This window comes from Drosophila simulans, chromosome 2L (genome assembly GCF_016746395.2).
Source record: "Drosophila simulans strain w501 chromosome 2L, Prin_Dsim_3.1, whole genome shotgun sequence".
NCBI lineage: Eukaryota > Metazoa > Arthropoda > Insecta > Diptera > Drosophilidae > Drosophila > Drosophila simulans.
The window spans coordinates 14,719,586-14,744,627 of NC_052520.2; the positions used below are offsets into that span (position 1 = coordinate 14,719,586).

Here is a 25,042-nt window from a genome sequence, read left to right on the forward strand (position 1 = left end):
TGTTGATGAGATTGATTACGATTGCGGGTCGCCAAAGAACAACGGAGGATGTGCAGATAGCGTATTGCCATTGCGATTGCGGGTCACATGAAAGTAAATGTCGGAAAAGTGGCCATAAAATTTGATTAAAGTTTAATGCTCGAAGTGCACACTATAAAAAAGCTGCTTTATTCTCGGTTACTTCAGCGGACACTTGACTCGCGCGGGGTGACATTAAAAAGCAAACCGAAATTGAGCTATACGCGCAAGTGACTCCGACTCGCCCTACACTGTACAAAATTGTGAAAAATTATTTATTATTTGAAAATTTTTAAATAAAAATGCCTAATATTTTAAATAACTAACAGTTGCTTATAAATCTTAAATTTATTATCTGCCTTCATACATAATAGATAATAGAACTGCCACAAGCTTCGCACAAGTCGAGTGTCCCCAAAGTGTCAGGAACTGTTTATAATCTTACCGTATTGCGATGGTATTACGTCCGGATCACGTTCGTCCTCAACCAAATCCTCTGATGATTTCGTTTTTATGTCCGTGTGCTGCCAACGCGGCTTCTCCAAGTTTCCGCCCTACGAGAAAATAATACGTACATTAATTGCTCGAAAGCCGTCGGGGAATGTGGGTGCAAGTGATGGATGTGGGATGGTTGGATGGTTGGATGGTGGGTGGGGAATGGTGAATGGTAGGTGCAAAGTGGTAAATCCCTTCCATAACTCCGAAACATACCTTGAAGACATCGCTGGGCTGGGCGGTTACTCCGGCGGCGGTGGCCTTGCTGCCATGATGACGATTCCGCCGCAAATTGTGCACAAATGTCACCACGAATATTCGTATCGCGATGGCCACACCAATAATTATGATGGTCAGGACACTGCCGACAATCACCGGCGACAATGTCAGTGTTACATCGTCGTCTGTTTGTTGTAATTCGCGTAATTACAGGTTGACAATCGTCGTTCATAAATCATCATCGAGTTTTAGATAGATTCCCATCACAGCAGTTCCCACGTACATCAAATTGATTGGCGATGGAAGTGGTAGATAAGGCGTTGGATTCCACCGACGACCAGAACGTTAAATTTGTCGACATGTGACGGTTTTATTTTTAGAGAAGAAAAAGCGCAGAATATATTCCATGAGTATAAATGTGCGATAAAGCCATAAAAAGTGGGCGGTAAATTTTGATTAATTGGTTAGGATGGGGTGGGCAAATCCCTACATGAACCAGTTGGCTAAACTTGGTAATGTTAATATGTTGGCAAAATGGATTAAACTTGATTTGCTATACATTTAATGGGTGACATTTTACCTTTTGATTCTGAACATTTTTCTTGAAAAGTAAGTTATGATGAAATTCTACGGAAAAATTGCCTTCCAAGTCTACAATAGTTTACCAATTTTAGGAACAATTTCTGTAAAATAGCTAATGGTGACTAACTTACTCTCTAAGGAAAGTATTTCCATTGTAACTCATTTCATACAATTGATATTTTCAAAACAAAAGTATTCCTGACTCCTTGCTTAATGACTTCTCGGAAAACTGGTCCACTGTACAGGATCAGCCCTTGTTAAAAAGTAATTTTACACATGTTTCACGCCATCGCATGATGGCAGCAGGGAATGTGTCCTTCAGGCAGGCATGTTGATTGGAGTAAGTACTGCAGATGACTGGCGGAGGAGCCCACCTGTCAGGTGTCACAGGCAGAGGGACTGAGAGGTGGTTGGTTGGCTTTGTGTTTGGAGTCGGAAGTGAGGCCTATTGCCTGTATGGGATTAATGCAGGCAAGGAAATCAGGAAATCTCTGGCTAGGCCAAAGAAGCCGATATAATGCTCTGCACCCAGTGTCCATCAGATGCGAGCTGCTCACTTGTCAAAAGCATAAACCCACCCGCCCACGTTCAATCTTCAATCCCACCCTTGCCAGAATTTCCAGCATCCTTGCATCATCCATCAATCAAGGCAAATTGTGCTGTTCGTTTTTCGGCGGCGCCATCTGGCTGCTGGTAGTGCCACTCACCTGTCTTGTAAGCTGTTGAGCCAATTATGAAATCGGGTAGCAGATAAGCGGCACTGCGGCCCTTCTGGTTGTACGAGTAGATGCGCAGCCGCAGCGAATTATTCTCCTGGACCATCATCGAGGTCAGGGTGTCCAGGTTCTCCAGCGAAAATAGTGCCTCCTCGGCGTTGCTCAAATTGAATCTGCGAAGATGAATCAGGCGGACAAAGGGTTGGTTATTGGCCGGAGGGGCTCGATATGATTGCGAATTAAATCAAACGAAATGGCCAGGAAATCAACGGCATTAAGCCCTTAATCAAATGTTCGATTGTGTGTGTGTGTGTGTGTCTGTGAGCGCGGCCTGAGTAAAATCCAATGCCGCAAATACTTTTTGGCAGCCCTTTTCCTTCGGCATTTTTACGGATTTTTCGCTGGCATGTTTTCCTAACCCCAAGCACTTTTTTCGGTCCCCCTCCAATGCTTAAGTCCTCATAAGATATGCGCTCTTTCCAATCATGACCTCAATTTGAATTTGATGCCTCTGCCAACGAATGCGGCTTTGACTTGTCTACCCTTCGATTCCAGGCAATCCTTTCTCGAAAAAGTTCTGAAATATTAGGGTTCGATGTCTATATATATTTCTGCTAAACATTTTAACATTGATGACGATGTTTGTTGTGTTTGTTGTTTTTTTTTTTCGCTGTCCAATGTGGGCTTCCATTTCCTTCCGTTATCTTTTTTGTTTTACTTCGACGATGTCTTTGTTTTTAATAAGAAATGTTTATTTGCCTTGGTTGAAGCCCAAAAGAAAATTTGGCATAAATTTATGCGAAAGAAAAATGAAATGGAGACATCCCTCGCATAATGTTATGTGCGCATATGAATTTCATTTCCCCATTTACCATAAACATGTATACGCATTTAATAACCACTATGAATGCAATGGCTCAAGGACCCATTTCAGGACAAACACAGCCTGCCCAAGAGCGAGCTGTTTCACGCCTAATTACACACCTGCATGGAGTCCTATATACATGTGTACATATCTCAGAGGTGAAGGCACTTGAAATACATTTGCCAGAACTCGAGTCCCCAACTCAACTCACCCAAACTATTATTGAATAAAATCATGCTGGTACATCTGTCTTTGTGGGGTGTCAAGACCAGATATCTTTCCACTTGCGGTTGTGGGGCTGCAAAGGCGTTCAGCTAAACATTGTCATGAATGCATTATAATCAGCCCCAAACTTAACTGGGGACTTAGGCCTATTATTCAAGAGTATTTGTCCGGAGTTACTCGGTTTTTTAACTTATGATTTCTTACTCATTATATTTTTAAAACGACTAGAAGCTAATTCAACACAGGAAAATTCTGCACTAAGCCACATAGTTAAGCTTTGTTAAATTAAATAATATGTTACCCAACTTAATAGTTTTAATTAATTACAATTAAAATAATATCTAATATACATACAAAATAATAATAATAAGTCATAATTCTCGAGAACGTTATTAAGATTTAGGATCAAAATAATAATTGATAACCCCAACAGGTAATTTTGCATACTTTATTTGATTAAAGCTAGTGTTATTTCTATAGCAGCCCGGAGGTCAAATCCCACGCACATGCATGAATGCGAAATGTGCGCTACCGAAACGATATGGAGCCATTTGTTTGACATATGTTCCATATCTGGGCTCCGGGTCAAGTCGGACCGGACATAAGCGGCTTAAAATCAAGCCCCCAAGCGGAAGTGGTGGCGGCTGTGGGGGTGGGGCGTCCTGAGCTCCTGGCAGCTGTAGTTATAGTTGATTAATATGCTTACCTGGTGATGCCGGTGCGTGTTGAAAACATTTCGAGTACAAATATTTGCGGCAGGCCGCCGTCATAGCCCGGTATGCACTGTATGTCAACACTCAGTTCAGTTCTGTTGAAGACGGTACAATTGCTGACGGCATTCGGCAGTGCTGGAATCGGAATCGGAATGGGAATGGGATTTGCAGTCCGCACACATACGCATCCAGAAATCAGATTTATGTTGGTCCCCGTTACGCAGGAAATTAACAAGCACCAGCAGCAGCAACAGCACCGAGAAAAGTCAAAGCGTGGAACATGAGCATTGGTTTTGGTTTTGTTGATTTTTTTTGTTTTTTTTTTTTTTGAATTGAATCCCAATCCCCAGGCTCCCAAAATGCACAATGGTCCACAACTCTGGTTTTGTTGGTTTTCGGTATGACTCTGGCCTGGTCCGTCCGGTTTTCCGGAGCTGTGGCATGCCCTCCAGTTCGGAGTACTCTGTGTTTGGCTGTGTTTGCATGCGGCATTAACATGTTAAGGTCAAATTGCACGTAATGAAGCAACGGCAAACATACCCAATGGGATAGGAAAAGCCGGCAGTTGCCACTCGGAGTACATATGGGGATTTTAGCTGACATAAGGAAGCTTTGCACGCTGTTGATTCTTTTGGCAAAGGCACGAAATATGATACCTTTTCGTGATTATCCAAGAACACAGGTAAGGCTTAGGCTGTTCAAGAAATTCTTTTGTTTTCATTACTTTTTAAAACTTGGAGAGCTCCTTGCCTTAATATTATAAATACATATATATGTACTTATTAAGAAACTTTCCTAAATACATACATATACAGAATATCTGAAACTTCCACTTCTTATAATGGATACATTTGTCGAGCATGACAAATACTAACAAATACGAATTCTTAAGCATTATGATGGTATAACCAGAGCTTGTGAACCACTGACATGAAGTACACTTTTCCCAATCTCCACGTGAAAACTTACCGGCTAGCACGACTTGGAAGAGGCAGGGGTGCTGCTGGGTGCCCACCTCGTTGGAGGCCCAGCATGACAGTGTGCCATAATCCTGCAAATACATATTTATTTATTATTTAAAATGCGGCTCTTGCTTAATTGCCCGGAGCTGACTTCGGTCTCCACTGTGGACATAGCCAAACATACACATATATATATGTATATATATGTATATATGGTATAAAGAGGGAAAGAGGGGGTGAATTGGCGTGTTTACCTGATCTGTGACTGGTGTGTACTTTAAAATGCTGCGGCTGCCGTTCACGCTGAATCGTTCACTGCCCACGTCCAGAGTTTCGCCCGAGTTGTTGAATTTCCAGCGAAAAGTCCTGCAAAATGTTTGTGCACATGTGTGAGTAAGTTGCGTTGACATTTTGACAGTTGTGTGTGAGTGTGTGTGCAGGAGGCAGGAGACGAGCGACAGCGACGGAAAAGGACAGGTAAAATGGGGAGCCGTAGCCGGCGAGTGAAACATGTTTGCGAAGTTTTTCATTTTTAAAATAGCTTGTTAAAATATTAAAGGTTAAGCGGACACACACAGGATGGAGGCCCCGGTCCTCGTACCGAAACTCACACATTTGGAAGCCTTTTAAAAGGTTAATTATCTCTGGCATATTCGGTCGGACGCTTTCGCATCTTGGCAGTGCCAAAATAAACGTAAATCAATAAAACAGAAATCCATTTAAAAATCTACAAGAGGGAAAGGTGAATGAAATCAATAAAATACAGAAAATATGCGGGCCGATTGGAGCAACCTCGAACGTAAATGCTCGATGTCAACAACAATGCCGGCATTATTGATTTATTTCTGGTAATTAATCATCCGAAATGTTCAATATAACTTTTCTTTGCGCCACAACTTTTATTTCAACACAATACTTCTGCTGATAGGAAAATTGAAATATTTCATATTATTATTTCATAAGAAACTGATCCATCTCAATGGCTTTAATTTCTATAATATTTTACTGACTTTGTTGCGCACCTTTTTTCGCTTTGTTGTTAAATTCTTTAAGTTCTGCAACAGTTTCGATTAAATTTTAATACATTAATATGGTGTGGTAATACATTTTTTACCCCGCCGCTTGTCAGGCGCTTAAATGCTGATAAATTAACTTGTCGCCCCCGAGTCCTACTACTTCGGCCCCCAGCGCCTTGAAGCTCGCAGCAGCTTTTTAATGTTCACGCTATGCTCCAGCCAGTTTCCCTTCGATATTTCCCCGCTTTTCCAACCATCATCCGCCAGCAGCCAGCAGCAGCCACAACAATTACACGGCGCCGCAGCTGCCTTGGCCTCGGCCTCGCATATTTTCCGCCGGCTAATGATTAATTATTTTAGCATAAAGCGTCAGCACAAGACGCAGCTCAACAGCGGAGCGGCGAAAAATACAACAAAAAAATTTGAAATTAAATACAAGACAAGACAGGGGCAGGGACATGGCCAGGGAGGGCCTCAGAAGCAATATACAGACATCTCGGACTGAGCTAGAGTGGCAGCTGGCCGGGCCTCAGTGGTGTGGCCTCATTAAAAAAACATTAAAGAGGGCCACATTCTCGCTGTCCGACTAAATCCAAGCTTGGGAGACTGCTATGTGGATGGCAGAGCCAGTTGTACATTTAAAATGAATTAAAATAAACAATTTAAAGTCCGGAGAAACGAATAACAAAAAAGGGCGACAAACAAAAACCGTATAAAAGGGAAAATCGCAGGGAAAAAATACAAACGGAATACAGCAAATAAAAACAACATCACAAAATTGTTAAATTTTCTCACATTTCCTACAAAATAAACAGCATTTTCCGCTACGCACACACGCGCGCCCGCACACACAATCACAATCATTTGTCAATTTTACAAACTTCCTTTCAACAGGAAACCGGAAGCAATCGCCTACAAACTCAGCGAAAAACCTTTATGAGGGCTCATAGGAGGTGGGGGGTATTGGGGTAGGAAACCGGATAAGCAGGAAGCTTTTCCGATATTCTTGTTGATTTTTTTTTTTTTTTTGTTTTGAACTTACCGCGGCGGCGGATCGGCTTGAATTTCGCACACAACCTCAACAGTCTCGTCCTTAGAGGCGCCAATTAATATTACGCGGTCGGCGTGCTTGCACATGGGCGTGTCTGTAATGAGAGATTAAGATAAGTCAGTGGAGAAAAAAAGGAAAAACAGCAATAAGGGGATATTCATGAGAATCAGCATCGATTTTAATCAATGAATTAAGTCTTTAAAAGTACAGTCTCCCAAGATAAATTCTACTCAAGATAATTACACATGTAATCCAATCCGCATAGTTTATGAAATTTTGAAAGTAAAGTAATTGTTTAATCACAAGCACTGCGAAATACCCGGCTCAAGCATATCAATGTCACTCAAAGAAGCTCGTAAAATATTTTATCAATATAAATTCAAAATAAAACCAATCCGTTCGTTCTCAATCTCCCGAAGCTTTGTCTCTGTAAATCACGGTCTTTTATTTTCTGGCGTTCACTTCCGGTCTCTGGCACCTGTTGAGTGACAAGCCAGATACCGTATCGGCGGCAGGACATGGAAATGTCCCGAAAATCGCTGGGAAATGAGCCGAAGTATTTGGTTTGTGTGGGCGTGGCAGGTGAAAAACGCACAAAAGTGATTTAGACAGCAGGGACCGACCGAAAGAGCGACGCCTTCGCATCAGTCTGTCAGCCAGTCAGTTATACGGGGCCGGAAAAAGGGGTCGTTAGGTGGGAAAATGCCGATGGAAAAGCCTTCGAGTGGAGGGACCCTTTTCTCGTTTACGGGAAATTAATTAATGTGGCAACATGATTTAGTACTTCCCAGGTAAATAGGCGTTCCATAAATGTTAAAGGATTATTAGCTGACGGCACACGTGGCGTATGCGTAATTTGCTGTCGTCAACGTGCCAACTTTTTGCTTTTCTCTTTCGCTCCCTTTTTGGCACATCCGCTCGCACATTTTTGAAGGCAACTTGAATTTCTGATGAATTGTTTATCTTCAAAAATGTACACAAAAACCAAGGGGCGTAATTAATTAGCCGGAAAATTACTCCCAATTCGGGTAACATTAGCTAATGTTGTTGTTGCCAACTTTGGTATTACACATTTAAGGGGTGGGTAAAGTGTGTGAAGTGATTACTCAGTCGCTTTGCTAATTAAGCCGCACTTGAATGGCTGAAGGGCAGATCCTACCTACATAGAACTGACCGAAGTTATGAGCCGAATTCAATGGGATACTTTGTGGGCTAGCGGCTTGGGTGAGGGTACCAGCACTCTCTGCAAATATGGCTTCTAGCATAAAGGACGAAAGATATTTAGCCAAAATTAAGCCGCATTAAGATTTCCATTTTGTCTATGGCTCAATGATATCCCTTTCAATTATTTGAATCAATTATTATGTAACTCGTGTAATGTTTAATTATAACCTTATGCCTGTAATGCCTCAACTTAGGCTCATCATCCAAGTTATGCGTTCAACTGACTTGGAACTGCGCTCATGTGGCTCAATCAGCACGGAATTTAATCCCAAATTTATGATGCACTGTTAAAACCCGGAGCATGATGCACTTGTAATCAGTTCAAATGTATTATTTTCTTCTTTCTTTTTTGTGTAATTTTTGGGTTATGCAGGATTTTGTATTTTTTTTAAGTTTTTAATGTTCCTGAAGCAAATGCATCGATAAAACCTGCATTCTTTTTGCTTAAATCTAATCAGCTATAATTTAATGATTCGAAATTTCATTTTTCAGTGCACGTAGTGTACAAGAATCCTTGACGAAGACACTCGCAGAGGCAAAATCCAGCTAGTGCGATGGCGGCGCACTCCATTTAATTTATGGCTCGCAGCAATGCGCCTGTCAAAATATGAGTGTCTGTGTGTGCAGTACTTGAGCTTGAGCGGCAATTTGTATGGCTCAGAGCTGAGGAAAAAGCACTGGTACACAGCTACATGTGTATCGCTCAGCTGCAGAATCCGGCTAGACTAAGCCAGTAGCAGTGCCAGTGCCAGTGCCAGTGCCAGGGCACCCGACTCATTACAATCATCCTCATCCTCATCATCATCATCGCCATCCTCCTCATCAGGACAGGCGTCTCTGTCAAATTGCTTAAATTTGGGGATGGATTTTTAGAGTGGAGCTGGGGAGGGGAACATTCGGCTCCATAAGTTGCGAGGCGGCAGCAACTTTTCGCGGGCTGTTAAATTGAAGCATAATTCCGACTGCAGTTGCAGCTGCTATGAAATATGGCCAAAGCCAACGCATGTGGCAAGCATATGAAATTCGCAACAGCGCTCCAGACAAACGAAGCCAAGCAAAAATGTTGTATTTATGCAAAAAGCGGAATGAAAAATATTTTTTTCGCAGCCTTGACGTGCAACTGCGCCAAGACTCTCTGCCTGAGTTGTAAAATGAAAACGGACGGAGAACAGTACAAAACAAGAATAAAAAAAAAAACAAGGAAGGGAAAAAAATAAATAAGAGCAGCCCCAGAGAAGAAAAAGGCAAATTGCAATACATCAAATGAGTCGTGGCTATGGGGAAAAATGGGGGCTTAGTCGGGGTATGACAACTGCGACGGCTGCAGCCCTGACTTTATGATAAGAAACCAGAAAACAGACGAGCTCCGGAGTGGCAGGAAAAGATGGGGCACGAAAATGCACAGCGTTTCCAGATAGATGATGCATTCAAACAAAGTGCCGCTTGGCAAATTTATGCTTAAAATCGCTGATGCATCACTGTTTCTGTTTAAAGGGCTTGCCGAAACGTAGGGACGCAGTCAAGGACTACTCACATTTCACCCGCAGTGGCAACTGATTGCTGACCGTCTCGCCCTCGTCGTTTATGGCACTGCACGCATAGTTCCCGGCGTAGTGCTTCGTAATCTTCTGGAGTACCAGGCTCTGATTCGAGCGAATGACACGGGCGGATGTATTGTGCTCCAGATGAATACCCTGAAATTAAATGGATACATTATGTTGAACGAAAATGGTAAAAGATAGTTAATTGGTTAAATCAATAACATGGCGATGGTTATAAATGGTCTCTAAATTGGATTTCTATAGTATTTCCTAGATAAAATAATAGCACAAAGTAATTAACACTTTTGAACAATATCTTATAAGATATTTAAGAGTCTGTTGTTAGAACTCCGAAATCTCTAAGTCTATTAGCAAAACTGAACTAATACAGCAATGGATTATTCAGCCATAGTGCTGCCCAACAATAATCCGTTCTAAAGCCACTCGGGTTCGAATTTCAATTTGCCAAAATCCGCTAAGCGCATCCGAAAGGCAAAAATTCCCCACACACTCGTGCAAAACACACTTCCTCCCCCAGTGGAGAGGAAGTGGGATGTTGGCCATAGTTTGCGGACTGTGGGATGGGAACTTGGCCTGAGTGATTGCCAAGCGACTGCGGATTGCAGTTGAGCGACGGCAAAATCAATGCCGCAAATCCCAAAACTATTTTACCCAAAATGGCACCACCCCACCTACAGCCCACAACCCATACCGGGCCAAAGAAACCACTAGAATGGAAATGAGCAAATGCAGATCCATGCATCAGGACATCGTCGTCGGCGGCCGCCACTGACGGAGGAGCAGCCACCTCAACGCATACGCAACCTGCCATGTTATTGGCACTTAACCAGAACCGAATGCAAGGAGCCAGCCAAGCAGACGCCTTTCAGGGATGCCAACCGGTGGCTGTGGATTGAGCCGGATCCGAATGGATGGGTCCCCGGGTCGGTATGACTGCCCGGCTCACTCCTGGCCAACTCGAACACACTGCGACCTACATTATGCAACCACAACAGTTTCCGCCATTGAGGATTCGATTGTACGTGACACTCGAAGTAAACATCGTCGCCTTCCTTGATATCATCCGGTGTCAAAGTTGAGCCCAAGCGTAACGTCACCAAGGGAGGATCTGCAAAGAGGAGCAAAGAAGGAAGACAATTAGCCACTGGAAATCCAATAATAACCTAAGATGGTAATCTAGAACTATACTGCGAACACTTAAATACACTTTCTATACACTTTTTGGTATAGAACAACTACTTTAAGCTACTTTATAATGCTATTAAATACTTTTAAATATAAAGGACCTGATGTAACAATCGTCCTTGAAATATTTTGTCAGCACTTATATTTATTTTCTGCATGGGACATGTTATTAAATGTATAGCCTTAGAAAGGCTAAAAGAAAATCCGAAATAAAATGTAAAAAGGCCTATTAACTCAATGTCTTAAAACCAAAATCTTTTCGATTATTCATGCCCCGAAGTTGTTGTGCCATACTTTTTCCGGCTTTGCAACTGTCTTGTCATCGCCCGCACATTGTCATGATCAAGCTTATTTAATAGTTTTTGCAAATATGAGCGATTTAGAGCAATAACTGGAACAAAGTGAAGCATCAGCCAAGAGTTATGAGGACATGGCAACGACATCCCGCCCATCGACCGCTGTTTGCCAACATGTGTTGCCGCTTAAGTCGTTTGAATTTGCTTAACGAGCCACAAACTTTGCGACAAACAGAGACCAGAAGCGGCAAGAACCCAGACCCAGCCAAGGAGACCTAGTACCATGACTGGAACTGGGACCCGGACCAAGACTACGAAGAGGACCTGGAACTGGGACAGAAATAGGAGCAGGATCGGGAAAAAGGGGACGCACGTGCCAACCTTAATATTGTTGAGTTATTGGCGGCCAAAACCAAACGTCGACAGTCAAGAGTTGGGCAAAACGGAACCCAAGACCAGACCAAACCAAACACCAAGCCAAAGCCAAAAAGTTCCCTTCCGCCTTCGCCTGGAAACTTTAGAATGGCCTGGAAAACTTTTGCCCAGCCGGGGTGGTGTTTCCCCGCCGCCCACTTCTGTAGTCCCCTCGTTTCTCAGCGTCTGCCAATCAGGCAAAGTGCCCAAAGGGCTGTGAAAACTCTTTCGCTGGAAAAGTCGCGTCGCGCATTTCCGCACACATGTTGCAGGCCATTTTTGTGATTATCATTTACCGTTCCACCACGGATACCCTTGCCCCCATGACCCTTGCCCCGTAATCTCCCGACAAACTCGTTTCTTTGGCCCAAAACGACCATCGATCGATGGCGGAGCGGAAGTCAACGGTTGCTCAGAATTTATGTGCCATCGTGGGCTGTTGTATTATGCCAACTGACACACGGGATTTGCCAGGGCTGCAAATATTAAAGATGTTTTGGCAACGTAAGACATTAAACTTTTTCTACGATATTTAAATTGGTTGCAGCAATTCAATCAATTGAGCACTCATAAATAATAATAAGCACATTCTTTTGGGCCAAGCACATTTTGCAAATATGTTTTTGAATCATACTATTATTAAAATTTGAAAAAAAAAAATACTAAACAACTCTTTTATATCCTAAAAATGGAATTTGCTGCCCTATTAATCAACTTAATAGGCTATGCGAAATTGGGCAACACTATACTCGCATGAAATAGCAAAATTTTCCTCAGTCGATGAGTTTGCTTTCCCCAGTACAAATCGGCAATTCTAATTATAAATCCAAAAAAGTGAAAAACTAAAAACCAATAAGTTTTCTTAAATCTGTGAACGTGAAATTAGCGAAATGCCGTATAAAAGAAGGGCAGCTAGTGCCCGAGCAGCAGCTAAACCTCGAGAGAGCGAAGAGGTCCATGTCAACAAAAGGCCATATTCACGTTCCAGTGCCACAACATCGAAGGTCTCGAGCGAAACCATCAATCGCGACGTTTCACATCCAACCAGAGGTAAGAAATGTGAAACCAATCTGAATTCCAAAAATGTTTCGCAAAAAGGGCAAAAGTCACAGCTTATGACAGAAAGCGCTGGAAAATTTGATCCGGAGCCAAAGGGAAAACGGCGGGCTAAATCCTGTGGTTTCAAGTCCCTACTTTCGGATGAGTTAGCGAGCCCACGTGATTCAGATAATTATGCCAGGCAACTTCACCAGGCAACTGCACCAGCACGTGAAACTTCATGGCCAAGTCGTTCTAGATCAAGGCGTAGATGTACACAAAAGAATGAAAATGTAATTGATTCCAATGAACCGGATCAAAATACAACTTTTAATCAACCGGAAGTTTCTTCCAATATAGTTTTGGAAAAACATAACCAGAGGACTTCAACGTCTAAAGAAAATAAAAATAAAGCCAGGAGCCAGAAAGAAAGCTATATTCCACCGCAATCGGACAATAAAGCTTTAAACATAGACCAAATAGGTAAAAATGACTGGACTACGAAGTTGCCTGAGCCCATTCCAAGAAATAAATCGAAGAAGAATTTGTATTCAAAGTCCAGCGATTTAGCCGAGGCGGAAGAACAAACATATTTAAAACGTCAGTCTGAGAAGAATTATTATTCAGGTTACCATTCGGAAGAGACATATACCACGCCGGCTAAATGTTCTAACGCTCAAATCAACTCAATACCATATCTGGACTATGGTACTACGTACGGCCAGGCTCAGAATTTAGACGTGTCCGAAAACGCCAACATAACACAAAAGCCGAATCCAGATTTAACATCGCGTTATCATCAATTTAAAAAGCCAGAGTCTCCACAGCCCATGAACTTCGACCATCAGAAGGAAATGCATATAAGAAACGAACATCAATATAATCCCGATCGTACTCCTAGTTTTTTAGAAATGCTTTCTCAAGCCGAAGTTAAAAAAGAAAGTAATCAAGGCGCTAAAAAGCCAACGAGTAATAAAGTATCTAACGTTTCTCAATATCTGATCGATCTCGGGTTTACTAGCGGAAACGACGATAACAGCAGCAATGATGGTAACGAGGAGCAAGACGATATTGATAGGCGCCTGAATGCTGATATGGAATCTTTATTTGCAACTGATGAGCTGGCACGTCCACCTCCACCTCCACTAGCAAAGATTCCAACAAAGAGGAAGGCAGCTGAAAGATCAAATTCTCGGCTATTGGATCCCAAGAAAATGGAAGCTGATATGGATGCACGCCTCCAGGCGGAACTGGATTCTCTACCCGTGGTAGCAGTATCAGCTGACGAGACGAAAGAAACCCCAAAGGAACCATTAGGTAAAACTCACCATCACATATCAGTACCTACAATCAAGAACTTGTCGGAGAATAAAGCTTTTCCGAAACCGAATCTGGTATGCATTCCTCCACAACCAGCTATTCCTCCGCAACCAGCCATTCCTCCAGCACCAACCACTTTTATGGCCAACAAAGCCATGGAGACAGGAATATCTAGCGTTGTTCAGATGGCAAATAATCCGCTTGCTTCAACTCAGCATCACGCCTTGCCACAAGTGCCGCGACTTAATGTTGGTCAGGGTGACGATGTATCCGTTAAATTTACCACTGGTGCGGATGGACTAATTACCAATGTGCAGTTGGTGCCATCAACGATGGCAATGGGTCAGCCAACAGTGAAGGCCACCCAATTAGAGAGTTTTACGGCCCAGCAACTGAATAAGTTATTACAGAGTGGGCAGCCCTACCTGTCCTTGCCCATGACTGACTCTGGAGTTCCAGGTGCCGTGCTACAGGATACGTTAAAGACCAAAGATGCACCTGAACAAGCGGTCGAAGATGAGGAGGTCGACTATGAGGAAATAGGAGTGGCCGACACCTTTGCAGCTTACTGGCCCAGCAAACTGAAGTTTGGAAGGGCCCATCCCGATCCCGTGGTGGAAACGGCCACTCTGTCCTCCGTTGAGCTGCCCAATATAACCTATGAGTTGGCCCTGCCCCAGAAGACCACCGAATGTTTGAGTGCCCTGCAGCTGGAGGCAGTGGTCTATGCCTGTCAGGCTCACGAGCAGCTCCTGCCAACCGGAGAACGAGCTGGATTTCTGCTGGGCGATGGGGCTGGTGTGGGCAAAGGTCGCACCATTGCCGGCATTATTTTCGAAAACTACGTGAAAGGCCGGAAGCGTGCCCTTTGGGTCTCAGTCTCCAGTGACCTCAAGTTCGATGCAGAGCGGGATCTAGCCGATATAGGAGCCCACGAAAAGATCCGTGTAGCGACAATCAATAAGTTTAAATACAGCGCCATTGATTCCAAAGAAAATGAAACCTTCAAGCGCGGCGTGATATTTTGCACTTACACAGCTTTAATTGGAGAATCAATGACGACCAACTCGAAGTACAAGACTCGTTTCCGCCAGTTGACCAATTGGCTTGGCAGAAATTTCGAAGGAGTGATCGTCTTCGATGAGTGCCACAAGGCCAAGAACCTAAGCCTGATGAATGTGGGTAAGTCCACCAGGACGGGAACGACTGTTCTGAATCTGCAGAGAATGTTGCCAAACGCCAGAGTGGTGTATGCTTCAGCCACGGGAGCAAGTGAGCCCCGGAATATGGCCTATATGACCAGATTGGGCCTGTGGGGTACAGGTACAGCTTATCCAGAATTCTACGAATTTGTTAACGCCGTGGAGAAGCGCGGCATAGGAGCCATGGAAATCGTGGCCATGGATATGAAGCTAAGAGGTACTTACATAGCTCGTCAACTGAGCTTCAAGGATGTGAGCTTTCGTATCGAGGAGGTGAACATGTCGAAGGAATTTCGCAAGAGCTATAATTTGTCTGCCGAACTCTGGGCCGAAATAAACAAGAAGTTCCAGAAGGCCTGTCGCCTAATGTGCGTCGAGAATAGGGTGCAGAAGATTATAACCTGTCAATTTTGGTGCGCCCATCAGCGTTTCTTCAAGAACCTGTGCATCGCCTCCAAAGTGAATCACGTGGTAAAGATGACGCGGCAGGCGACACGAATGGGCAAGGCGGTGGTCATTGGCCTTCAATCTACTGGGGAGTCGCGCACCCTGGAGCACCTAGAACGTCATCATGGAAAACTAAACAGCTTTGTGTCCACCTCGAAGATGATCATTCAGTCGTTTGTAGAGAAGCACTTCCCAGCTCCAAAACGCGACTCGTTTCATCATTTACTGAATACGGGTGAGTTTGAGCCTGAGGCACGTTGCCGCCCACCCAGACAGAAGAAGATGAAAATGGATACCGAATGGGTTGAAGATGATATGGATGCCGAGGCGGTCGAGAGCGACATCGAGATGTACGAAAAAAACGGTACTGTGGCTGTTGCTAAGCCTGGACAAAAACGGCGAGGACGACCGCCCAAGGCGGACAAAGGTATGTTGTTCTAAGTGTTTTATTTTGAATAAATATTAATCATTTTAATTCCTTAAACAGTGGAGAAGATTACCATGCAAGAGCGCATTCTGGAGCATCTTCGCAATAATATGATGGAGGAGGATAACGAACCGGAACCCACAGACCCTTTAGACAATACCAAGCCCCAAAAGACAAACATCACGGAGCGTGATGTAGAACGCTGCATAAACATGCGTGAGATTCTGCTGGAAAAAATAGATATTCTGGGCAAGAAGTTGCCGCCCAACACGCTGGACAAACTAATCTCTGAACTGGGTGGCACCAATTTGGTGGCAGAGATGACGGGCCGTCGTGGAAGAGTGGTGCGAACGGAGTACGATGGCTACAAGTATGAGCCACGTTGTGAGAACGACTCCACTATGGACCTGGTCAATTATCGGGAGAAGCAGCGTTTCATGGATGGCAGCAAGCACGTGGCCATAATCTCGGAGGCGGCCTCCAGTGGAATATCTTTACAGAGTGACAAGAGGGTTTCCAATCAGCGGCGTCGTCTGCACATCACTTTGGAACTACCATGGAGTGCAGATAGGGCCATACAGCAATTTGGGCGCACCCATCGCTCCAATCAGGTCAATGCACCAGAATATGTATTTGTGATTACGGATCTGGCTGGTGAGCGTCGATTTGCATCCACGGTGGCCAAGAGACTGGAGAGCTTAGGAGCCCTTACCCAAGGCGATCGTCGCGCCACCGATGCCCGTGATCTCTCCCAGTTCAATATCGATAATAGCATCGGGCGCATGGCCCTTGAGAATGTGATGCAACAGCTGACCAGCGGTAAACCACTGGACCGGTCTCAAGTGCCTCAATCCTATAAAGGAAACTTCCTCTACGATTGTTGCGTGGCAATGGCCGGCGTGGGAATGATCAATGTGCGGGAGGAGAACAAGGTCAAGGTGTTCACCGTGGAGAAGGATAGTAATAATATCTCTAAGTTTTTAAACCGCATCCTTGGTTGCCGGGTAGAAGTGCAGAATGCCCTTTTTAAATTCTTTCTGGACAAGATGTACTCACTGATCATGCAAATGAAGCGCACAGGACGCTTCGATCTGGGGATTTTAGATCTGGATGCCCATGGAGCAAGTGTAAAATCCATCAAGCTGATGAGGTTCATTAGGGCGCACGCCACAGGTACGGCGGCCACAGAACTTCACACGGTGACAGTGGAACGTGGTATGTCCTTTGAGACAGCCCTGGCCATGTGAGTTGAAATTTATATGGGTAAATGTATTTAACTAACTTATAAACCCCAATAGATTCCGCAGGGAGGGCCAATACGAACACGAAGGCTTCTATGTTCTACAAAAGCTGCGCCAAAACAAGAACTCTTCAATTTTATGCCTGCAGGCACCGTCCAATTCATCGGATGTATCAAAGGAAAAGATAAATTTGCAAATCTACCGACCCAATACAGGTCCCCAAGTGCGATTGGAGACACATGCCTCCATTTCATCACGATATGTGAAGGTAAGCCCGGAAGAGGCCCAAACATACTGGGTGCAGCAGTACGAATTGTGCTTGAATATGTGCTCACACCTTTACTGGAATCGGCCTTGTCCAATGCCGACGGGCTGTGAAGTGGGACTACGAATGCGCACCTACCACGTGCTCTCCGGGTTAATGCTACCGATTTGGGACCGGATCGAACTCATTATCGTGAATAGCGGACACAAGATCCAGATCATACGCATGAAGACCGATGAGAACAAGAAGATAGTGGGCACGGTGGTGCCGCATGCCGTATACGATGACCTGGTGGACGATTTGTCCACGGATTCCATCGTGGAGAGCTATTAAAATGACACCGCCCAGTGTATGGCAAAGCACACAGCACTTCTATCGCCACTTTAAAAATATCAACCCAAATTGCGGCATTCAATGCAATACATGTGGCGTAAGCTTTCGCTTTTTCAAAATGCCAGGCACGCTCCACCAGCTCCACCCAGAAGGAGCAGCCCGCCCATGTTCCCGGCCATAAACAATGGCCACAGAAGCACATACGGGAAGACACTTACAGCTCGTCTGCGTGCGTATGTGATTCATATGTATTGTCTGCTACGCTACGGCGGAGACTGCTTCACATACACTAAAAAAAAAAATAAAGCCACACAAAAAAAATCGTCTTGTTTTATTGATATATTAACTAATTTCCAAAGGCCTGGTAATTGAAAGGTGTTTTGAATTGCAGTCTGTAGAATGGCTTAAACTTAATTTAGTAATTATAAATGAAATGAAACTTGTTACTTTGTTTAACCGCAGTGCTCTTTCTTTTCCAATCCTGCGCTCTTTGGGGATGTCTGTGATTGCATTCCATGTTTTGTCTTGTTTCCATTGCTAGGAGACCAACTAAGGCTGCCCCCCTCGGTTACATTATAAATTTTAAAACGACCCAGTCGCTTGCACCCTGCCACACATGCGGGATATAAACAAAATTATACAAAGGGAGGGAAGGATTGTGGCGCATGAGACGGGCAACGCGTGGCATAAACCATGACCAAATGGCCTTGGCAAATGTCGTGCCTAAGGAGCCAAAACGCAGTTGGCATAATAACTCACGCGTGATGCAGATATCGTATTCCAACTGCACTGGCAACAAAAACAAAGACATAAAGATGCCGAGGCATATAAATTCAGTTGTTATCTAAATAAGAACAAACTGTTATTTATCTGCCCATATGAATAAGGGTATGTAAGGATTTTTAATGAAGTTTAGGCCAACAATATTTGCAAATTTCAACGAGAGGCTTACCATACGCAGTTTTCCTTTATTTTAAAGGAAAACCATAATATTGGTTTTTAATCTGATCATAATTTGATTTCTTTTCTGTGGGACATCGAAGTCTTATATAAATGAGCAAGTTTAAAAGAATGTTCGTGAGATTTCGCCAGCCTGCCCCAACAGAGGATTTTTTTCAAAACCACAAACATTTCGGCGCACATTTATGTGTATATGGCTACGTGCCGATCATAAAGTTTATTTGCGCCAACGTTGCAACAAACACAACACCGTAAGGACGGTACAAAGCACCGTCAATTGCTATAACGTGAGCAAAAACAAACAAATAAAAAATAATATTCTAAAACATAAAATATGAGCCGGCAAAGTATGTGTGGGGCATAAAAAATATAATCATATTACGCCTATACATATACACACAGCCGTATGCAAAAGCACACAAACGTACTTTTTCTTTGGGCGTAACCGAAACTGTTCGGCGGAGGCGTGGCAACCTCTTTCAGATTGAAGTAAGGAAAACATTCATATTTAAAGAAATGAAAAGCAAAGAAATGCTATTACGTGATGCCCTTGGAAACAGGAAAAAAAAAGAGGAACAGAACGGAGGACAAAAAATGTTGACTGTGGCATACATGGCGGATACGTAACGCCATTGAGTTCGATTCGTTTTCCCTATCCGGCACTTTTGTTCCACACTTTACGATGTCCGCAGTACTTCCCCAGTTGGTTATTTCAGTGCTGTGACTACGAATTAAAGTGGCTTAAAGTGGAAATTACAATTATTGGGAGATTTTGTTCATCCTGCAGGTGAAATCTGTGGGCGGCGAAACCTTTTCGGGTACCCAGTTTCAGGTCTCCACTTTAGGTCTACGTTGCAAAGTTATTTTTTATTTATTTTTATTGAAACGGGGCCACAGCTAAAGTCCTTCATTTAATTTAAGCGACTGCCATACATTTTGTTAGCCCACATATTTCATTTGTGCCTGTGGAACCCCTCCTGGCCACCACGAACGCTACAGTGTTTTGGCCCTTTGGCAAATTATTCACAATTTGTCATTTGTCTTTGATTTATTTGCATTTTAAAGGCTTTCAACGGCAGCGATGGCGACGGCGACATCGCCGCCGTAATAAATTTCGTCCTGGTCTGGTTCCCGAACCAGGCCCAGGACTGTCTACCTTTTGGTAGCTGTCGGCAATTCCTTTGCCTGCCCCCCGCTTTCTTTCTTTTCCCTTTTGGTTTCTTCGGTTTTTGCCCAGCGCTTCCTTCGGGAAGCCTTCATTTGCCACTCCCATTTCCCTCATACTTTAGACTTAAGAACAATTTGTAATACTTACAAACGACATTCAATTTCCACATGGTCTCCAAATACAGGCCATTCACATTTGGATTTTCCGCACGGCATGTTATCGATTTGCCATCGTCGTCTGTGGTCGGCACAAAGCTCAGCTCGGAGCGTGTCGAGTTCTTTGATATGTCGTCCTGCAAAAAAAAATAACAAGAAAATAAGGGAAATCACAAAAAATATAAGAAAATGTTGCTGCATTAATTAAGTTTTCCCGCCACCCAGTGCCTAAGACCCTGGCTCAGACCTTGCCTTGAGGCAAAGTTGGGTGTCCTTCTGTTTTTTGCGTGCAAATTTGTCGAAATATTTTATGTTTGCAATTTAAAATTTATTGGAATGTTTGTTCGGGTTTTATGTGTGCTCCACGTGTGGGTGGGTGTCATCGTGAGTGTGTGTGTGTGTTTGGGGTATTATAAATTTAATGGCAGACAGGGACACCAACAAAAGGCGTCACACAATTAGTCGATGCTCCAACCGCCGCCATATAGTTGGTATGGCCATAAAGTGTTTTTCCCCCATCCCTCGCCATGTGACTCGCTTTGTTAGCACTTTACACATGGCTCAAATCGCTCCAAGGCAAGGCATTTGCCAGATATGTGATTTGGTGTTCGGGTTATGTGGTGGTGGGGTGTTAAAGTGCTGGCAGTTAGCGGGAATATAAATCCATGTCTTTAGGGGGCGAAATATGATCGATTGGATTTAATTCGAAACAATTTGGGGTCATTTTACAGGGTTGAATATAGCGTGACGATTTTAACACTCTAAGAAATATAACAAATGTAACCAAAGCCTAATGGCCTGAATTGAGTAGGCGAAATTACAATTCACATAAAAAAAAAACTTTGCCGTGGTATATAGCTTAACTTGTTAATTAGTCAGTAAATAGGATTTTTTTAGAACCTCCGGCGTTTTAAGAACCTCCATTAACTGTATCAGTGTAATATTGAAAAAATTTCCATTTTTTAACATGCTCGTTCCCTTTGCACAGGCTATTTCAATTCATGGGCCAAACTTCTCAATTAGACCGTCTGCGGGGCTTTGATTAATGCCTGAGGCTTCCACAGCTAAAACACTCCGCCTGAGCCCACCCACAACCTGGCAATAGGGGGCAGACACAGACATATATTAGAAACCCCAAAGTAGGGTACGAAAAGGCATGTAAAACATGTGGGATGTGGCAGGACCGAGGACATCGGACGGCGGCATATGGGCAGAGGAATCGGGACCTGTGCCGCATTACGGCAACTTTATGCTACATGAAAACTACTGAAAAACATTTCCGGTCTTTAAAACATTGGTTGGCCCAGGAGCTGGCCAAAACGGCAAAGCAATCAGCGTGTATGCATATAAGCGGATAGACATGGACATAAACAACAGTCCAGACCGTAGAGGTCCGGGTTAGGATATAGCTAACCAGGACTCGACTCGGCTCGACTCAGCTCGAGGTCCCGACACACAAAAATGAATTGCAACAAAATTGCGCCAAAACTCCCATAAATTTGTCCAAAGTTGAAGAGAAAAAAAGCAAAGGAAGAAAACAACAAACAGAAAAACTCGTTTTCGGTACCAATGTTTTGGGATACCCTAACAAATGTGTTTAATTCTTCAAGAAAAATCTCTAACTATATGTATCCTTTTTAAAAAGGTTTTATATATGCTAAAGATGGTTCATGCTTTACAATAACTAATTAAGAAATAAATAAAAAATGTAAATGCAAAGCTAAATAATCATAGTTTTCTCAATTTATCGAAATAAATATCTTTAGGACATATTTAGAAGACTTAAGCAAAATAACTTTAAAAACTAGGGTGAAACCTGAACCAGTTTAGTTTGCCGGACTGCAAGCAGTCCGTTGAAAGGGTACAAACAAAAAAAGAAAAGTGGGTGGGCCAAAGCAAAATGCAAAGCGGACTAGAATCGTTTGTGTATTGTGGAGTTTATATCACATTATCTGTGTTTATTCTAACCAAGTTGTGGGGTTGGCTGGGGGGCACTGGACTAGGACCCAGCTGCGAGTGTGAACCACGCCCAGGGACAACAAGTGGGTGGTGGTCTGTAGTTCAGGTTCTGGTTCTGGTTCTGTCTGTCTCTGCACTATGGTATCCAACCGACTGTGGACAGGGTACGAGGGTGGGTCAGGAGTTACGAGCTCCGTTTGTTTGGCATGACTGTGCAAACACAATAAGTTATCGAGCTGAACGTGAGTCAGTCAACAGCAGCATGGAACCGGAGGCAGGGACAGAAACAGCCAACTAGCTGCGTCAATTGCGGTCACTCCACTCCATGGAAAGTCCCTTCATAGCTATATATGCATCCATATATATATATATATATATATATACTCTCCCACTAACCTTTGTGCGTCGTAATTGCCGTTTTCCCTTGTACCAGGTGATGATGGCATTTGGCCGAGAGCCGGAGGATTCGCAGGACACCTCGTAGCGCCGATCGGCAATCATCGAGCTGGGCGGCTCCAGGATTTTCACAACCAGAGGCTTCACTGTAATTGGACAGGAAGAACATTCAATTCAATGCAATTGTAATTAAACCTGTTTACCATAATATTTCATGGTCTCATAATTGCAGTTCGTTTTGTAAGGCAATCATTTTGGACCCCCATTCCCGTTTACTTCGTACAAAGCTAGGGCTGTATGCTCTGTGCCCCACAGTATCAACAACAATTTGTGTCTATTACGACTCGACAGCTCTCAAGTGCTGCACTTCCTGGCAGGATTATGACTTTGTCCGGCCTTCCGATGCCGTGTCTGCTGCTCGTTGATGACTGGACTCCTTGAGCTCCTGCCGCATTGTGTTCCACCTGGATTGGTTGGATGGATGGAGTGAGCCGAGGCCACGGGCTTCTGCGAACACGAGGGCCTGACATTCGAGAGTTGACGCCCCCCATCGACTATGTTGTTTTCTCGTCAGTTGGCATATAATTATTTAATGGCCCTTATAATGCTACATTTAGCATTATGGCAAGTGTGCGTTGGCCGGAAAGTCATGCTAAAGGTTTGGCCGATGGAAATTTTGAATTTTCTTTAGCAGAAGGCTTTTAAATTCGAACCTACATACATATTTATGAGCAAATCGATTTTTTAAATAATTGTGCAATTTAGAATATAATTATATCAATCCAAAATTGGAAAATGTAGTTTATCAAAATATACAATTATATTGGTAAAGTTTTATGGAACAGGCATACATTTTGTATAAATAATCTTGTGATTGCATCGTATCTTTTAGATACTTAAAATATTGGTGCCAAGGTATTTCACAGGATGGAGGCTTTCAGTCCAATTTGTCCGACTTTTAACAAATGTATTAGGTCAACAATCAACGCGACTTACAGTGCATATCCAGTATGAAGCTCTTCTCCTTAGGTTTATCTAATTGCGTATTCAGTGCCTGACATGTGAATACGGAATTCAAATCGTTGCGCTGCACCGATGGCCACAACAGACGGTTCTCGATAACATCGCCGGAATTGTGCTCGTTTTGATTGTCGACAAGCAGTCCATTTACGAGCCAACGGACTTGCGGTTGCGGCCGACCTATTGGGATACCAAAAACAATACAAAAAGAAAGGGGGACAAGAAGTTAGTAAACTGGTTGTAAAAACGAAAAATGGTGCAAATTAAAAAGTCAAGCTTGAAAAAATACCACAAGCCAAGCCGGAGCCAAAAAGTAGTGCAACCCAAAAGCAGAGCACAGACTTTGTGATATTTTCATTTGCAGCACTTTTTCTTTGCTTTTTTGCCGGTCAAAGCTTTTAAGGAAATTAACAGGAAATTGTCTAGCCGAGCATACGGATATGGCTCGTATGGATGTATGTGGGTGTGGGTGTGTGTGTGGGCGAGTGTGTTTCTCTTGTGTGTATGTATTAGTGTATCGGGGTATTGGGGTTAAGTTCGTCTTTTGTAGTCAGTCAGCTTAACTTACCGCCCACCACACGACAAGTGATAACGATATCATCGCCCTCCTGCTTGGGCCCCAATTGAGTCCCATTCAGCTGACGACCCCAACGGTCCAGGATGATTGGCTGCTCCGGAAGTACTAAGGACAAACAGGATGGTAGGAAAAAACAACACAGATGGATGGGTTTTTCAATGGCACTCGAATCTCATGAATACAATTCGAATTTCGAATGCTTCATTTTATGGGCAACACTCACTTATTACTGACAAATTGAAACGGAAACTTTGCGTTTGACTGGTGCGAAAATCCACACGACAGCGGTAAATACCCTGATCATGTCGCTTGATATCCTGCAAAAATTGTAAGTTATTATTTGTGGTTTTTGTGTTTTGATGCTAGTGAGTAAACGGGGAATTAGCATGCACACAGTCAACCAGAAAACCTGGCTTCCCAACCGTATAATTTTCAATTATTGCATGACACTTGAGCTTTTGCGGTTTTCCCTCGAGTGGGCTTCAAATGCAAGAATAGAAGTTGTCGTTTGTCACTTTTCCACAAGAGTCCTTATGGGCCTTTGCAATACCTGTGTATTTTTCAATATATACAATTTTTCAGCATATTGTTCTCTCAGCAGTTTTGCTCTTTTTACTCGAATTCATTCACTTATTTAATAATTCAATTGAGCGAGGAAGGACGCCTTCCATTATTTTGTGATTTTCTGCTGGTATTTTTCCTTGTTGCTTAGAATTGAATCTCAAAATCTATGGGTGTTAATCCGCTTCTCTAAATATAATATTGCAGAAGTGATTCAGATTTTACGCACATTCAATGCGGATTATTTGTTGACATTTTTCTGAGATGCAATCATCAGGTAAGGAGAATTTTATAAATTCCATTTATTCATTCTTCTGGTAATAGTTCATATTTGAATTTTAAATAAATGCCAAGCAATCGAATTATAGATTTAATTTTTAACCGCTTCCCAAGAGCTACTCTTCTTAGTTGGTGCAGTTACGATTGATTG

General features: G+C 43.3%; 2 protein-coding genes and 1 long non-coding RNA gene across 3 annotated transcripts in view; 2 read left to right on the forward strand and 1 right to left on the reverse strand.

Annotated features, from left to right (window-relative positions):
• The window catches only part of LOC6732377 (neural cell adhesion molecule 1), a 64,950-nt gene that overhangs the window by 5,058 nt on the left and 34,850 nt on the right, over positions 1-25,042 (reverse strand). Inside the window, exons 5-18 of the mRNA XM_016178257.2 lie at positions 24,275-24,368; positions 24,043-24,156; positions 23,451-23,654; positions 22,455-22,600; positions 20,092-20,236; positions 10,626-10,756; positions 9,621-9,780; positions 6,854-6,956; positions 5,050-5,161; positions 4,803-4,884; positions 3,827-3,968; positions 2,022-2,203; positions 730-917; positions 464-572 (exon numbers count right to left, since the gene is read on the reverse strand). Coding sequence (XP_016025029.1) covers positions 464-572; positions 730-917; positions 2,022-2,203; positions 3,827-3,968; positions 4,803-4,884; positions 5,050-5,161; positions 6,854-6,956; positions 9,621-9,780; positions 10,626-10,756; positions 20,092-20,236; positions 22,455-22,600; positions 23,451-23,654; positions 24,043-24,156; positions 24,275-24,368 — 1,912 coding nt within the window. The remainder of the gene's footprint in view (positions 1-463; positions 573-729; positions 918-2,021; positions 2,204-3,826; positions 3,969-4,802; positions 4,885-5,049; positions 5,162-6,853; positions 6,957-9,620; positions 9,781-10,625; positions 10,757-20,091; positions 20,237-22,454; positions 22,601-23,450; positions 23,655-24,042; positions 24,157-24,274; positions 24,369-25,042) is intronic.
• Positions 12,302-18,148, forward strand: LOC6732376 (protein strawberry notch homolog 1). Its single transcript, XM_016180160.3, has 3 exons — positions 12,302-15,977; positions 16,038-17,220; positions 17,276-18,148. The coding sequence occupies exons 1-3, from the start codon at positions 12,434-12,436 to the stop codon at positions 17,814-17,816; spliced, it is 5,268 nt and encodes a 1,755-aa protein (XP_016025030.1). The 5' UTR covers positions 12,302-12,433; the 3' UTR covers positions 17,817-18,148.
• Positions 22,594-23,675, forward strand: LOC120284245. The gene is made up of 2 exons (XR_005543462.2): positions 22,594-23,280; positions 23,347-23,675. It is a non-coding gene; the product is annotated as an uncharacterized LOC120284245 (long non-coding RNA).